The sequence below is a fragment of the Arachis duranensis genome, chromosome 3, assembly GCF_000817695.3.
Source record: "Arachis duranensis cultivar V14167 chromosome 3, aradu.V14167.gnm2.J7QH, whole genome shotgun sequence".
NCBI classification, from domain to species: Eukaryota; Viridiplantae; Streptophyta; class Magnoliopsida; order Fabales; family Fabaceae; genus Arachis; species Arachis duranensis.
This window is the reverse complement of record NC_029774.3, coordinates 81732604-81750421: the sequence shown is the minus strand read 5'-3', so window position 1 is coordinate 81750421 and position 17818 is coordinate 81732604. Positions and strand designations below refer to the sequence as shown.

The window sequence follows — 17818 nt, the reverse complement described above, 5'->3', positions numbered from 1 at the left end:
ACGTGAGTAAGGGTCGATCCCACAGAGATTGCCGGCTTGAAGCAAGCTATAGTTATCTTATTATTCTTAGTTAGGATACCAACTAGGTTCTTTAGTTTCAATTATAAAAAGTGAAAGAGCATGAAATGAGTGTTTGTTACGCAGTAATGGAGAATATGTTGGAGTTTTGGAGATGCTTTGTCTTCTGAATCTCTGCTTTCTCCATGTCTTCTTTTTCATGCACGCAAGGTTCCTCCTATGGCAAGCTGTGTATTGGTGGATCACCATTGTCAATGGCTACCATCCGTCCTCTCAGTGAAAATGGTCCAGGTGTGCGATCACCGCACGACAAATCATCTGTCGGTTCTCACTCATGCTGAAATAGGATCCATTGATCCTTTTGCGTCTGTCACTACGCCCAACCCTTGTGAGTTTGAAGCTTTTCACAGTCATTCAATCCCTGAATCCTACTCGAAATACCACAGACAAGGTTTAGACTTTCCGGATTCTCAAGAATGCTGCCAATGGATTCTAGCTTATACCACGAAGATTCTGATTAAGGAATCCAAGAGATACTTATTCAATCGAAGGTAGAATGGAGGTGGTTGTCAGGAACGCGTTCATATATTGAGAATAGTGATGAGTGTCACGGATCATCACATTTATCATATTGAAGTGCGAATGAACATCTTAGAGAGAAACAAGCGTGTTTGAATAGAAAACAGAAATAACTGCATTAATTCATCGAGATGCTGCAGAGCTCCTCACCTCCAACAATGGAGTTTAGAGACTCATGCCGTCAAAAAGTACAAAGTTCAAATCTAAAATGTGATGAGATACAAAATAAATCTCTAAAAGTTGTTTAAATACTAAACTAGTAACCTAGGTTTACAGAAAATGAGTAAACTAAGATAGATAGTGCAGAAATCCACTTCTGAGGCCCACTTGGTGTGTGCTGGGGCTGAGACTTGAGCTTCTCACGTGCCTGGGCTGTTTCTGGAGTTAAACGTCAGGTTGTAACCTGTTTTGGGCGTTTAACTCCAACTGGTAACCTGTTTCTGGCGTTTAACGCCAGAATGCAACATGAAACTGGCGTTAAACGCCAGTGTACATCGTTTATCGTCACAAAAAATATGGACTATTATATATTGCTGGAAAGCCCTGGATGTCTACTTTCCAACCCAATTGAGAGCGCGCCAATTGGACTCTTGTAGCTCTAAAAAATCCATTCCGAGTGCAGGGAGGTCAGAATCCAACAACATCAACAGTCCTTTTTCAGCCTGAATCAGATTTTTGCTCAACTCCCTCAATTTCAGCCAAAAAATACCTAAAATCATAGAAAAACACACAAACTCGTAGTAAAGTCCATAAATATGAATTTTGCCTAAAAACTAATAAAAATATATTAAAAACTAACTAAAACATACTAAAAACTACATGAAATTACCCCCAAAAAGCGTATAAAATATCCGCTCATCAATTCCTGAGGTCCCTTTCATGCTCAAGAAGAATGAGTATCCAGAGATTCGACATGAAATCTAAAGAAGAGGTTGGGAAGTTCTCACCAACCCCATTCAACAAGTCAGAATCTTAATGGTTCAAGAGTTCTATGCTAATGCATGGATCAGTAGGAACCATGATCAAAGTATGAACCCGAATCCAAAGAATTGGCTTACAATGGTTTGGGAGAAATACTTAGATTTCAGTCTGAAAAATGTAAGGTTGGCGTTCCACTTGCCAATGAGGCAAGAAAACGCATGCCTCTACATTAGAAGGGTCAATTTTGATCAAAAGTTGGACCAAGTCCTCATGGATATATGTGTGGAAGGAGCTCAATGGAAAAGAGACTCAAGAGGCAAGTCGGTTCAATTGAGAAGACTAGACCTTAGGCCTGTGGCTAGAGGATGGTTGGAGTTCATCCAATGCTCCATCATTCCTACTAGCAACCGATCTGAAGTGACTGTGGATCGGGCCATCATGATCCATAGTTTCATGATTGGGGAGGAAATGGAAGTTCATGAGATCATACCTCTAGAACTCTACAAGGTGGCTGACAAGTCCTCCACTTTGGCAAGGCTAGCCTTTCCTCATCTCATTTGTCACCTATGCAATTTTGCTGAGATTGACATAGAAGGAGACATCCTCATTGAAGAGGACAAGCCCATCACTATGAAAAGGATGGAGCAAACAAGAGAGCCCACTCATGGACCTCAATAAGAGCATGAGGAAATTCCTCATGAAATCCCTGAGATGCCTCAAGGGATGCATTTTTCTCCACACAACTATTGGGAGTAACTCAATACCTCTTTGGAAGGCTTGAGTTACAACATGGACCAACTAAGGGTGGAGCACCAAGAGCACTCCATCATTCTCCATGAGATTAGAGAAGATCAAAGAGCTATGAGGGAGGATCAACAAAGGCAAGGAAGAGACATAGAGGAGCTCAGGCGTTCCATTGGATCTTCAAGAGGAAGAACTAGTCGCCATCACTAAGGTGGGCCCGTTCTTTAATTTCCTTGTTCTTATTTTTCTATTTTTCGATTTTATGCTTTATGTGTTATCTATGTTTGTGTCTTCATTACATGATCATTAGTGTCTAGTGTCTATGCCTTAAAGCTATGAATAATTCCATGAATCCTTCACCTCTCTTAAATGAAAAATGTGCCTAATTACAAAATAACAAGAAGTACATGAATTTCAAATTTTATCTTGAAATTAGTTTAATTATTTTTATGTGGTGGCAATACTTTTTATTTTCTGAATGAATGCTTGAACAGTACATATTTTTTATAGTGAAGTTTATGAATGTTAAAATTGTTGCCTCTTGAAAGAATGATGAACAAAGTGAAATGTTATTGATAATCTGAAAAATCATGAAATTGATTCTTGAAGCAAGAAAAAGGAGTAAAAAAAAAAGCTTGCGAAAAAAAGTGGCGAAAATTAAAAGAAAGAGAAAGAAAAAGCTAATAGCCCTTTAAACCAAAAGGCAAGGGTAAAAAGGATCCAAGGCTTTGAGCATTAATGGATAGGAGGGCCCAAAGGAATAAAATCCTGGCTTAAGCGGCTAAATCAAGCTGTTCCTAACCATGTGCTTGTTTCATGAAGGTCCAAGTGAAAAGCTAGAGACTGAGTAGTTAAAGTCGTGATCCAAAGCAAAAGAGTGTGTTTAAGAACTCTGGACACCTCTAACTAGGGACTTTAGCAAAGCTGAGTCACAATCTGAAAAGGTTCACCCAGTTATGTGTCTGGGCATTTATGTATCCGGTGGTAATACGGGAAAACAAAGTGCTTAGGGCCACGTTCAAGACTCATAAAGTAGCTATGTTCAAGAATCAACATACTGAACTAGAAGAATAAATAACACTATCTTAATTCTGAGTTCCTATAGATGCCAATATTTCTGAACTTCAAAGGAAAAAGTGAGATGCTAAAACTGTTCAGAAGCAAAAAGCTACTAGCCCCTTTCATCTAATTGAGACTAAGTTTCATTGATATTGTGAGATTCATTGTATATTCTCTTCTTTTTATCCTATTTTATTTTCAGTTGCTTGGGGACAAGCAACAATTTAAGTTTGGTGTTGTGATGAATGGATAATTTATACGCTTTTTGGCATTATTTTTAGATAGTTTTTAGTAGGATCTAGCTATTTTTTAGTATATTTTTATTAGTTTTTAAGCAAAATTCACATTTTTGGACTTTACTATGAGTTTGTGTATTTTTCTGTGATTTCAGGTATTTTCTGGCTGAAATTGAAGGACCTGAGCAAAAATCTGATTCAGAAGCTGAAAAAGGACTGCTGATGTTGTTGGATTTTGACCTCCCTGCACTCGAATTGGATTTTTTGGAGCTACAGAAACCCAAATGGCGCGGTCTTAATTGCGTTGGAAAATAGACATCCAGGGCTTTCCAGCAATATATAATAGTCCATACTTTGTTTGAGTTTTGATGACGCAAATGGGCATTCAAATGCCAACTCCCTGCCCTATTCTGGCGTTAAACGCCAGAAATAGGTTACAAGCTAGAGTTAAACGCCCAAAATAGGCTGCAAACTAGCGTTTATCTCCAACAGAAGTCTCTACACATGAAAGCTTCAATGCTCAGCCCAAGCATACACCAAGTGGGCCCGAAAGTGGATTTCCGCATTATTTACTTATTTCTATAAACCCTAGTAACTTGTCTAGTATAAATAGGACCTTTTACTATTGTATTAGACATGCTGGAATCTTTGATCAGTTTTATGCTATCTTAGACATTGGGGGCTGGCCTCACAGCCATGCCTGGACCATCATCACTTATATATTTTCAACGGTGGAGTTTCTACACACCATAGATTAAGGTGTGGAGCTCTGCTGTTCCTCGAGTATTAATGCAATTACTACTATTTTCTATTCAATTTATGCTTATTCCTGTTCTAAGATATCCATTCGCACACAAGAACATGATGAATGTGATGATTATGTGACGCTCATCACCATTCTCACTTATGAACGCGTGCCTGACAAACACTCCCATTCTACATGCAAACAAGCTTGAATGCATATCTCTTAGCCTTCTGATTCACGATCAGAGTCTTCGTGGTATAAGCTAGAATCAATTGGCAGTATTCTTGAGATCCGAAAAGTCTAAACCTTGTCTGTGGTATTCCGAGTAGGATCTGGGATGGGATGACTGTGACGAGCTTCAAACTTGCAAGTGTTGGGCGCAGTGACAGACGCAAAAGGATCAATGGATCCTATTCCAACATAAATGAGAACCGACAGATGATTAGCCGTGCGGTGACAGCGCATTTGGACCATTTTCACTGAGAGGACGGACGGTAGCCATTAACAACGGTGATCCCCCAACATACAGCTTGCCATAGAAAGGAGTATGAAGGATTGGATGAAGGCAGTAGGAAAGCAGAGATTCAGAAGGAACAACGCATCTCCATACGCTTATCTAAAATTCCCACCAATGAATTACATAAATATCTCTATCTTTATTTTATGTTTATTTATCTTTTTATTATCAAAACTCCATAACCATTTGAATCCGCCTGACTGAGATTTACAAGATTACCATAGCTTGCTTCAAGCCGACAATCTCCATGGGATCGACCCTTACTCACGTAAGGTTTATTACTTGGACGACCCAGTGCACTTGCTGGTTAGTTGTGCGAAGTTGTAAAAAAGAGTTGAGATTACAATTATGCATACCAAGTTATTGGCGCCATTGAGATCACAATTTCGTGCACCACCAACTCATCACTCCGTTAGTAAGTCATTGCTGTAAAAAGGTTGAGAGACTAATATAATGCCCAATTATCAATATCATGGATATAAATAGTACAATTAGAATTTCGAAGACCATTTAAGTGCACATAACCTATCTCAATGACCACTTTAAAATTTTTAGTTTTCGAATAATAATTGTTTAACTTAAAAAACAAACTCCCACAAAAAATAATGAACTAGGATCATAAATCAAAAAGTCATTAAAGGATTGTGGTACAAAATAATATACATCTGTTCTAGAATCTATTAAAAATTGAAAATATTTCTTGTCTACTCTGATAATATAAAATTATTTTCATCACTCACATTTTAATTGAAAAAAAACTAAAAAAAAGGACTTATTAGAGTTCATATATATCCCAAATTACAAAAGAACAAGATAACAGCTACAACTACACCACTTTGACATTCGTGCAATCTTGCTTTGATTTGAGATCCTTGTCTAGTTTTTATTGGATAGTGACCAAATCAAGTTCTCTATTGTCTGACTCCTACCTCCTATCGGTTCCAGAAACTGAAAAGATATTGCCAGAATCAAGGAATCATAGAAAGAATAAGTATGAACACAAATTGATTCAATTGGAATTTAAAGAGGATTCAGTACATTTTGGATTTTAAAGAGTGCTAAGGACTACACTGGGTCACCAACATTCATTTGTCACCTCAATAGTAGTTGTAGTATTCGCATGGTAGTGATGGTGCCAACTTATCACTCTGTAAGTTATTGTGAGTAAAAGATCCATACATTACTATGGTGTAAGTTGTAAATATCTAGAACATAAATAGTACAATTAGAATTTTAGAGATTATTTAAATACACACGAGCAATCTTAAAGGATATTTTAAAATTTTAGTTTTCGAATACTATTTTGAGAATTTAACTTAAAAAGAAAACTAAAAATAATGAATATGGATCATAAATTCAAAAACCATTAAAGAATTGTAGTACAAAATAACATACGAACAATCATGTAATCATCTCATGACACATCACATCTGATCTAAAATCTATTAAAAATTAAAAATATTGTGTGCTCACATAACAAATGAATATTCTTACTCTGCAATATTTATTTTATTAGTTTGAGGTTAGTTTTTATTATTAATATTTATTATGGGAAATTTTCTCAAAATTGGGTATCATAAAGGTGGCAGCGAAAGAGTGCATAAAATCTCAACCGTGATATAATTAATAGTCACCGTGAGAAGAATTGTGAGGAACAGACCTCCGTAATTCATTCTATTATTTGTAACTTGGGTTGCTGATTGCAACCACAGTACTAGCATGGAAATAAAAGTGGAGTTGTGAAACACCATGGACGAGGCTTGGTGGAAAATAGATATATATACTTCAAGTGAATAAATAGTAATTAATTTTGCATTCCAGAATTCAAGTCTTGACTCGTGAGTCACAGGTTTGGCAGATTTTCTTATCACAGAAATTTAGAACATGATTACATGAATTTATGCAGAAAGGAGTTATTCAATTGTAAACTCCAAAGCGATAAACAAAATTTTGTAAAGTACATCTCAATCTATCTAATATTCAAATGGGGATCTCAATCTCTCTGAAGGACATCAAAATCTTGTAAAGTTGTATGTATGTTAATAATAAATGTTCAAAGCTAACCTTGTTCTCTACTTGTGTTGCTCAAAAATATGTAGAATCAAAATAAATTTGAAGTAGTTTTTATTACTCATGGGAGGAACAACTGTACATGACTAAACACCAACTATCTGCATTGAGCTACCTCTCAAAATGTTGGCATTTTCTGCTTCGTTCAACCAGTGGTTATGAATGTTCCTGAAGCGAGCATGAATTTCTTTATGCAGCAGATAGAAGAACATCCTTTGCGAATGAGGCAGAGCCGTTATTAGGCGCGCCCTTAATATTTAGAATAAAAGTAACCAAATTATAAATCTGAACATTCTCAAATGATGGTATCTTCCTCCCCCTTGCAAATTGAGGACCATGTCCAATAAAAATGCTCCTCATGGAGAAGAATTCATTATCATATCCATGCGAACCACCGCATTCTTTGTTCTTGGATCTCTTCTGCTTAACCTTGAAGCCTTCCTCAAGCAAGCCAATTATCGGAGGAATCCTATCGCTGGCTGAATAATGAAGCCTACTAGGCAGATCCTCCTTCAGATACACCTTCAAATACCTCCCATTCTCAACTTTCCCAGAACTCAATCCTTGGTTCATCTTAGCAACAACATCTGAAGGTGAATAACCAGAAGGTGGCATGATAGCAAGTAATGGAGTATGAGAAATGACCCAATTATCCGGAATATTGATCCAAGGAGCAAGGTCATCCAAGAATATCAATTTCTTATCACAAGTAGTAACCATTCCATGATCACCGACCATAATAATAGTAACATCATCAAAAATCCCTCTTTGTTCCAAACCAAAAATCAACCTACCAATCATTCTATCAATTCTAGAAACAGCTTCGGTGATCTGAGGATCATCCGCACCAACCTTGTGACCCTGATGATCAGGATCCTCAAAATAAAGTGTCATGAAATCAGGGATTTCATCACTAGGTAAATCAAAGTAACTCAAAACAGCATCAACCCTATCCTCAAATGGAACAGAACTATTGTAATGCCTACAAAAATTCAAAGGGCAATTCCAAGGACCTTTGTGTACCTGAGTGCCAGGCCAGAAGTATGTGGCAGCATTCAAACCGTTCTTGACGACAGTTTCCCATAAAGGCTCACCAAGCCACCATTTTGGGTCAATGGCTCCCATGTAGAAAGCGTCGCCAGAGTGTGGATCCAAGAAATGGTTGTTGACGATGCCGTGGTATGCAGGGTAGAGACCAGTGGCAATGGAATAGTGGTTTGGGAAAGTTAGGGATGGAAAAACTGGGATCAAACCTGTTTCAGCTTCGGTTCCATTTGCAATCAAGCGTGCAATGTTAGGGGTTGGGGTCTTGAATTGGTACCCGAATCGAAACCCATCTGAGGAAATTAGGATAACTTTGGGGCGATTGAGCTTTGTGAGAGGACGAGCATGAGACACAGAAGGCAAAGGAATTGGAGAAGGAGAAGGAGAAGCAGAAGCAGAAGAAGTGGCTGATGATGCTGTTGTTGTTGATGAAGATGACGGTGATCTGGAAGAGAAGAAGAGGTAGGCGAAGGCAGAAGCTACAGAGAGAGAAATGCAGGTAACGAGGATGAGAACGATGAATAAGGGTTTGTTATTGGAAGTTGACAAAGGTTCCGAAGAAGAAGAAGAGTCGGTGTTGAAAGAGAGAAGAGCCGCAGTAGAAGGAGAGTCGTCGTGGTCGTGTTCTTCGTCGAGTTCATTGGTCGGAATTGGCGTTGGTTTGGTTGAAGTCAATGTGGATGGTAGAGAATCCGAACCCATCTTCGGACATTCAAAAGAAAGATAGAAAGAAAGTCGTTTAATTTCAGGTTGTGTCGGTGTTATTCGCTGCAGATTTGGGGAAGAAAGGGATCTTGTTATTGTTTGGTTGAGTTGAATCTAAGCAACTGTGGTGAGTTACAGATACAGCGATGTTCGTTCGCTGTCCGCGGAGACTCCAAGTCAGCCACGGTCTCTAAAGTCATTGGTGGATCATGAGATGAGAAGGGACCCACCTGTGACTTAACGGTTCCATAACTAACAATTACCAAGGTTTTAAAAACCGGGTCGAACCGTAAACAGATAGAAATAGTGATTCAGTTAGATGCTATAATCAAAAGTTTCAGATATCACACTTGAACTGCCAAACCGGCCAGAAATTGATCGATCGAACCGAACCATGACTTGGCCAATTTTCTTCCAAAAGTCTAAAACGATGCCATTTGATTTAGAGGAGAAGAATCCTAACCCAAAACACGCAGCCACTCTCTCACAGTCACAGACACTCAATTACTCTCCTTCTCCTTCCTCTCATCGAGCTCTTCCCTCACTCCCTCACTTCCTTTCAGCCACCATCCTGCTATTGTCGTCGTCGCAACTTCTGAAAGTTGCCTCCATCGCGCATCTACTGTTAGAACGTCAAACTTTAACGCTGCCGTCACTACTGCAACGCATCTCACCTCCTGCCTCACTCGCACAGCCAATGTTCCACCGGTGCCAGCTTTGTTCCACCGCGCTCCTACCCTTCCGCCGCACCAGCCCTTCCGTGGTGCTCCCTGTCCTGCTGTGTGCTCAGTTTGCTGCTCTTTTTTAGATATTTTGTTTTAAAATTTTAATTGTAATTGTTGTTAGTTAATTTGTGAACTATAATTTTTTATTACTGTAGTTTAGGATTGTCGATAATCTTAAATAATTGTTGTTAGTTAATTTGTGAATTTTGTTGTTGTTTATTTTTTTATTGCGTAATTATCTATGTTGACTATTGGATTTATGGATTACTGTGGATTGTTGTGGATATTATTGACTATTGAGATTGTATTGTTAATGTGCTATTGTAGACAATTAGATTGTATTGTTGTTGTTGATATAGTGTAGTTTATAAACTATATTATTATTGGATTGTATTGTTGACTGATAAGATTGTATTGTTGCTGTGATATTGTTTTTATCACATGCAGTGCTGAAATCTTGCAGCTTATGATCATCAGCCAAACAAAGGAATGGATCAATCTAGATATATAAAATGAAATCATGAAGGCAAAATAATACTTTTTTATCGTGAGAATCCCATTAATTGAAAGATAGAGAGAGTTAAAAGATTAGTTTGCTATTACAAATTTCTTTCAATTATAATAACAGTAAAAAAAAGATCTCACATGTTTTTTTGTATGTTTTTTCTTCGCAACAACAAAGAAATTTTAAAATTTCTATTCGACTATAATTATCTTTTAGTGTGTTTATTTTAAATTTTTATTCTTTTGTGGATAAATTTTCGAGGTATATCTAGTCTCTTACGTTGTTGTAATATACCTTTTCTTTAATGGAGTGAGAATAACTCGAACATCGAAGAACACAGAGGGTGGGTACCTGCAAAAAACACTTCGATGCTCAAGTCAGTAAGTGTTTAAGAGGTATAAAAATTCTATAATTAAAGAATGTTAAATATGAAATAGAAATTATCATATGTGTGTATAATAATTCTATGAATATAAAATGTCAGACATGAAATATAACTTATCATGTGTTGGGATATAGAAATTGGTGCCTTTTATAGGCATAGATTTGATGAATAGAGTTGATGGTATGACCGTTGGTCATTAAATCAGAATAATGGTCATTAAGATGGAAATAATGGTCATTAAGTTAGTAATGAAGGTGTCAGTTACAAGCAAAGAATGAATGATAATTAAGGCTGAATTATTATTCATTATAAACAATAACTGAGTTATAAGGTGACAGATCACAGCCTCCAAGCTTTGTCTGCCGATCATATGAGCTAGGCTAAGCTTAGAAAATTAAATGAGTTATAACTAGCTAAAAACACAAGTGAATAACAATATGGTGATCCCCCAAGCTTAGTTGGGTTATTATGTCGGCACTTATTCAAAAAATAATTGAGTGGTAAGAGTTATTCAATCAAGGTAGTAGTTGTGTGGGGGATACTATTTCGCTTAAGAACAATTTTGCATGACATGCATATAGCATTTGATTGTATGTGAACTAAAAAGTTCAGCAATAGATATCCATTGACGAAATTGATTGTATGATCCGAAGATATAATGGTTAATTGTCTTGGGAATTTTTTCGTCCCACAACTGCTTATTGATGAATTTCTCGCTCAAAGCAATTAGTTATTAAATATTTACAATTTATAGTGAATGTCATATGACATAAATAAGAAAAATTGAGAAAATGAATATGTATAAAGTCGCAACATATATTGAATAATATATATTGTAAAAGTAAAAGAGTTCAAAGTAGAAAAATTATACCTTGAAAGTTGATAATTGTAGAGAAGAAGACGACATATATAAATGTCATACATGTCAAAATGTGAATTATTTAATTTTATTTGTTAATATTATAACTTTATTTGGTAGAATCTACATTAACTTGTTAATAAGCAATAAAATAATTAGTCATGTAATGATATAATAAATTTTGTTTAGTTATGAGGTATATTCTTTGTGCAAAAATAGAAAATTTGCATGTTTGTAATTATTTTTTGCTTAACTTTCTGCATTAAACAAATAGTAACATAAAATTTAATAGCATAAAATGAATAATATAATAGTTATATACAACTGATTTTTTATAGAATCCAATTTTAAGATTTGAACTCATCATCACTGTTATTTAATTGTATAAATAAATCATCAAATAATAAGAATATAATACATGATGAAATAAAAATTCAATTGGCATGGTTATTATATGTCATTATTGTAAATGAATGGCTTTGTATCCTAATATAAGATGTCTCTTTCTCATTTTTTTTCAAAATAGAAACACAAGAATCAATGATCTTTAGTAATGGAAATAGAAAATAATAAGTATTGCCTTGCAAAAATATAGATAACAATAGAGAGAAAAAAATGGTACACTAATTGTAAGAATTATTCAAAGTATAGAATATATATTGAGGTTTGAATATAATTAATAAATTAGTAAATATTAGTTACACAAAATATAAATACAAAAGTACGTGTGAATAAAATATATCATTTTACTTATGTAAGTAGAGAGCTTTAACAAAGTTAGCAAAAATGATAAGCGAGTTTGTGTTAGGATTGATTGAAAATCGAGTTTGTTCTCGCATTGATTGAAAGCCGAGTTTGTAATCGAATTGGTTCACTGATCGATTATGAGATGTGAAATATTATGATCTGTAAAAGTGAAGCAATTCGAAAGTATAAAGTACATATTTTATAAAAAGTTACAATAGATTAAAATTTGATAAGAGGTATTAAATAAAATCTTAAACAAGATTGTTGAGATTGGTTCAAAAATTTGAATGTAATTCAAATTTTATGAACATGAGGAGAGTAGGAATTATTTTACTTGTTCCCACAGACGGCGCCAATTGTTCTTGTGTGGATGAACTTTCGAGGTATATATCGTCTCTTGCGCTGTTGTAATATGCTTTTTCTTTAATAGAGTGAGAATAACTCTGACATCGAAGAACACGGAGGGTGGATACCTGCAAAAGACACTTCGATACTGAAGTTGGTAAATATTTAAGAGGGATAAGAATTCTATGATTATAGAATGTTAAATATGAAATAGAACTTATCATGTGTATGTATAATAATTCTATGAATATAAAATGTCGTAAGACATGAAATAGAACTTATCAAGTGTTGAGATATAGAAATTGGTGCCTTTTATAGGCATAGAGTTGATGGTATGACCGTTGGTCATTAAGTCAGAATAATGATCATTGAAATTAAAATGATAGTCACTAAGTTGGTAATGAAGGTGTCGGTTATAAGCAAATAATTAATGATAATTAAGGCCGAGTTATAACATTATAAACAATAACTGAATTATAAGGTGATGGATCAATTTTATTTATTATTTTATTGTTATAAAACGATTTTTTCGATTAAATTCTGATCGAACCGATTAAACCAATAAATCAGTAAATTAATAGTTAGAGCGGTTTGATAACCGATTCAGCATTCAGAACTTTGACAATTACAATAATTGTTGCTGATTAAATTAACATTAATATACTAATATGACACTCGTTAATCCATGAAAATAAAAATAAAATCTCATTTTATTTAAAATTTACGTTATTATAAGATAAAGTATTAGCTAAACTCATTATTTGATTGTTAACCTTCCAATAAATTAAATATGGAGAGAACATTATTTGGCGAGCATTGCAAGTATTTGGTGCTTATTGGATCAGTTGAAGTTCAAGGAAAATCCTCCTAACCTAACTTCAATAAGAGGTAGCTTCGATCTTAATCAATGGTAGAAATTTGTTGAACAAATAAATAAATAAATAGTAGAATGTAAAACGTGCAAGTAATAAAATACGTGAACGATGAATTACATATGCTAGCTTAGAGGGGGCATGTGGATGATTCTTCCAGGGAGCAAAGCGGCTTCCATGACAAAATTGATAACCCTAATAACGTCTCCACTTTGCATGTGTTTTCCTTGAATGTAGGACCTCATGACTTCTTAAACTTTTGCATACACCCTTTGAATGTTTTGCTGCATTCTTCGCTTAGATAGTCATCAGCCATTGCCATATCACAAATTCAAATCTTCATAAAATAATGACTACTACATTATATTCAACATTTTATGTCAAGAAAATGAATAAGTTCATGGAACAACTTTTAATTAACCTAATAATAATAACCAACATTTTATTTTAGTTACTTTTTTAATCTTTAAGTTTTGAGAATTTAAGATTTAGAATTAGAATTTAATATTTAAAATTTAGAATTCATGATTTTGGTTAAAAATAATCTAAAATGAATTAAAGATTATTTTCTATTAGGATTGTAATAAAAATTTTTTCTAAACTTTTAATTTTTTTAAGTTAATATTTATTAAATTTTAAGATTATTTTTTATTTTAAATTCTAAATACTGAATCGTGATTTTTAATTAAATTTTAAATACTAAATTAATCTTAAACCTTAAAAAAATGAAGATTAAAAAATTATTTTACGATAAAAAAGTTATTAAAAAATTATTTTATTCTTATTCTTCTTTCTATTGTCCTTTTGTGGGTCCACATGGGAGGGAAATCATGTTGCTTTCACTTAGACCATCTCTAGTAGGGAACTCATCCCAATTTCTGTTTATGACCCACCTGTCATAAAAAGTAACTCCACATCAGCTTCTGCGTCATAAACAGTAAATAGAAACTCAAAACATCTCTATCTTCTCCATTAAGAGAAACAAACTTTAGTCCCTATTGTGGTCTTACTTAATTAATTAATTAAATTAAAGTAATTAAAATTAATATAATTACTATTTTTTACAATAATATTTTTTAAATTTATAAATTCAAAAATAATTCACTGTTAAAAAATATTAATATTAAAAAATTATATATAAAAATAATACATAATATATAATTCGAGACTACACTAATTTGTAAAATTACTTAATATAAGAAAAACATAGTTAAGCTCTATAGTTAACGACAAGTATTGTAAAATTGCCATATGTGTTCAATCAGGTCCTCTTTCAACTGTCTATGATGTTGCCTATTTCGAAGTTGGGCATTTCTTTGGTGAAATTGATGGTATGGTATAAAATCTTCCTCTCCTAGTTTAAGTTGTGATAAGCCGTTTTCGACATCGTCATACTCTAAGCCTTGAGAAAAATTTCCTGCATAAGTGTCTCTTTCATCCTCAACAATCATATCATGCAATATAATACAAGCTCGCATTATGTTTGCAAGTTTCTTCTTTTTCCAAAAGGGCGCTGGACCACGTATAATTGCAAAGCGTGCTTGCAACACTCCGAATGCTCGCTCTACATCTTTTTTTTTGCCTTTCTTTGTATTATGCAAATAACTTGCGTTTCTCCCCTTGTGATTTTGAGCTTGATTTGACAAATGTGGCTCATTCAAGATAAATACCATCTGCTAAATAGTATCCCACATTATAGCTATTACCATTAATAGTAGTTTGCCTCCGGAACATGGTCATTTAGAATATCATCGAACACTGGTGAACGATCTAACACGTTGATATTATTATTTGAACCAGAAACTTCAAAGAACGCATGTTATATCCAAAGGTCTGAAGATGCTACAACCTCAAGTACTATGGTTGCAACTCCACGATAACCACTCATGTACATACCTTTCCACGCATTTGGACAATTTTTCTATTGCCAATGCATGCAGTCAATGCTACCCAATATGCCAGGAAAGCCATGACCTTTTGCCATTTGTAGCAGGCATCGTACATCATTTGAATTTAGTTTTCGCAAGTATTCATCCTCGAACACCGAAATGAAACCTTCAACAAAATTTTCCAAGCATGCATAGTGCTCTCGCCTATGCGCACATAATCATCAACGGCATCAACAGCTACGCCATATGCTAACATTCGTATCGCAACAGTGCATTTTGGAGTGGTGACAAGCCTCTTCTCCCAGTTGCATCGACCCTCTGTTAAAAATACAGATAGGCATTTGAGAGAGCATCTACTATCCGAAGAAATACATGTCCTCTCATTTGAAATCTCCGTCGAAAAATGTCAGCATTATACATTGGCTCATCTGCAAAGCAATCTTGGAAAATGCAATCATGTCCTGCTTCTCGATCTCTGTTGATCCATCTACAAGGAGTTGGGATAGAGCCTCTATTAATATCTTCTTCTTCTGAATCATCAAATAAACACTCATCGATCCAACTATCTATGAGTGTGTTATTTCGCCGTCTTCTTTTACCATACAAAGCCTCATTAAACATATCATCAGAATTTATAGCCATAGCTTCAGGTTCTTTTTAATATTCTTTTGAGGTGAGAAACCAGATTTGGAATGGGGTTGTTGAATCATTGATAGTTGATATTTATAAGTGTTTGCGCAACAAGTAGATACTTCTCAACGGCTAGTTTTGCAACAACAACTTAACGGCTAATTTTTTCTTATCTAAGTTTAAAATGGCTAGTTTTGCAACGGCTACTTAACAGCTAGTTTTTTCTTGTCTAAGTTTAAAATAGCTAGTTTTGAAATGGTCACTTTCATAAACAATAACGGCATAATAATATTGACAAATTTAAAAAGTTACATCAAAAATGTATAAAACAAAGTACGTCACATACCAGTAATACGCAATAAAAATAAAAACATACTACTTAACTCTACGAATACAAGGAACTATTAAGTAAACCACTTATTGATTATTTTCTCACATTGTAGACGTGTCAGCATTAAGTATTTGCATATCCATTTCTCCTTCTCTTTCCTTATCCATCCTTTCCATTTCCCTTTCCTTTGCATTTATCTCTATGTTCCCTCTCATCTTCTCTTTCTTTTTCCCTATCCATTAGTTTATTTTCTCTAACATTCTTAATATCTTTCATGAGAGATAGTTTCTTAGCAACCGATGATTTCTTAGCATCTAATCCACCAGGGTTGGCAAAATATGAATATTGCGAATTTGGACTAGATTGTATTGGAGTCAGAGAAAACGGATCAAAAGAGCCACCAACACCAGATGAGCTATGTCTTGATGCACTGAATTGAGTTGGAAACGGCAAGGATATTGGAGTAACATTTCCGATAGAGGGGCTAAATATGGATGAAAATAGAAAATGTGGTGTTTGCAAATTTTAATTTTGTGGTTGGAATATAGGAAATTGATTATTATAAGTGTTACACCCTTCAAAAACAGAGTTTCAAAAGCGCAAAACATTCACTCGAAGCTACAAGCTTAAAGCACAAGGTATAGATATAATATAACAAAATATAAGAGTATAATAGTATAAAGATCTAACCGCAGCTCGCGGAGTTTACGCTGGCTAGCTATATACAGAGAATACAGAGCTTTCGAAAGTAAAATAGCTTATACAATATTTCTCTCAAAGAAAGCCTCTAAGGCATAAATAAATACAAAAGTGAGAGATCTAATTAAAAAAAATCAAAAGACTTCAAAGCATAGCCAAGATCCTCCACTCTGTCACCATCAAATCAACTCACCGAGGTGGGTTGTGACTTGCATCAGAAAACAATAACAGAGTATGGAATGAGAATTGGAGGTTCTCAGTATGGTAACAATGCCCAGTGATGTAAGATATAAGACTCCTGGACGCCAAATGCAATCCTAGAGCTTCATATCCATCATGAGATTCAAACTTAAAACATAAGTAAATTTAAAACAATACTTTAAAACCACAATGAAAAAGGGTAATCTAACTTAGTGGATTTTTAAATCTAACAATTCTCCGCTATTCCACAGCCTTCGCCAGCCTAACCACCATGCGATCCCATCGCCACCTCCTTCTAAACCTCCTCAATCCCAGTAAAAAGCACAAGTAATAACAATGCAAGTAAGGCACAAGTATAAGCATGTATATCAAGTAATTCAATAAGCATTTAGGTATGTTAAACACTTAGGCAAACAATAAAAGTTGGCAAAGCAAACAAACAGATAGAATATACACATGATGAATGCCTGTCTTATTTGGTTGTGATATCACATTATCGGTTCAACTGCCAACCCGACACATCTTCACGGAGATGTCGCCCTTCGGTCTCATAATGGGAACCCCCGAGATATTGTGTCCTGGTGCACGAAATCACAATCACACTTTTGCAATTCCGTACAACTAACCAGCAAGTGCACTGGGTCGTCCAAGTAATACCTTACGTGAGTAAGGGTCGATCCCACGGAGATTGTTGGCTTGAAGCAAGCTATGGTTATCTTGTAACTCTTAGTCAGGATATCAATAATTCTCAGGTTTAACTGTGAAAAGTAAAAGAACATGAAATAAATACTTGTTTTGCAGTAATGGAGAACAGGTTGAGGTTTTGGAGATGCTCTGTCTTCCGAATCTCTGCTTTCCTACTGTCTTCTTCTTCATGCATGCAAGACTCTTTCCATGGCAAGCTGTATGTAGGGTTTCACCGTTGTCAATGGCTACCTCCCATCCTCTCAGTGAAAATGTTCAACACGCTCTGTCACAGCACGGCTAATCAT

The 17818-nt window shown here is 35.0% G+C and overlaps 1 protein-coding gene across 1 annotated transcript; it reads right to left on the bottom strand.

Moving 5' to 3' along the window:
* Positions 1 to 6603: 6603 nt before the first annotated feature.
* On the bottom strand, positions 6604 to 8797 carry LOC107479282 (uncharacterized). The gene has a single exon (XM_016099422.3). The coding sequence runs from the start codon at positions 8633 to 8635 to the stop codon at positions 7079 to 7081; it is 1557 nt and encodes a 518-aa protein (XP_015954908.1). The 5' UTR covers positions 8636 to 8797; the 3' UTR covers positions 6604 to 7078.
* Positions 8798 to 17818: the final 9021 nt, after the last annotated feature.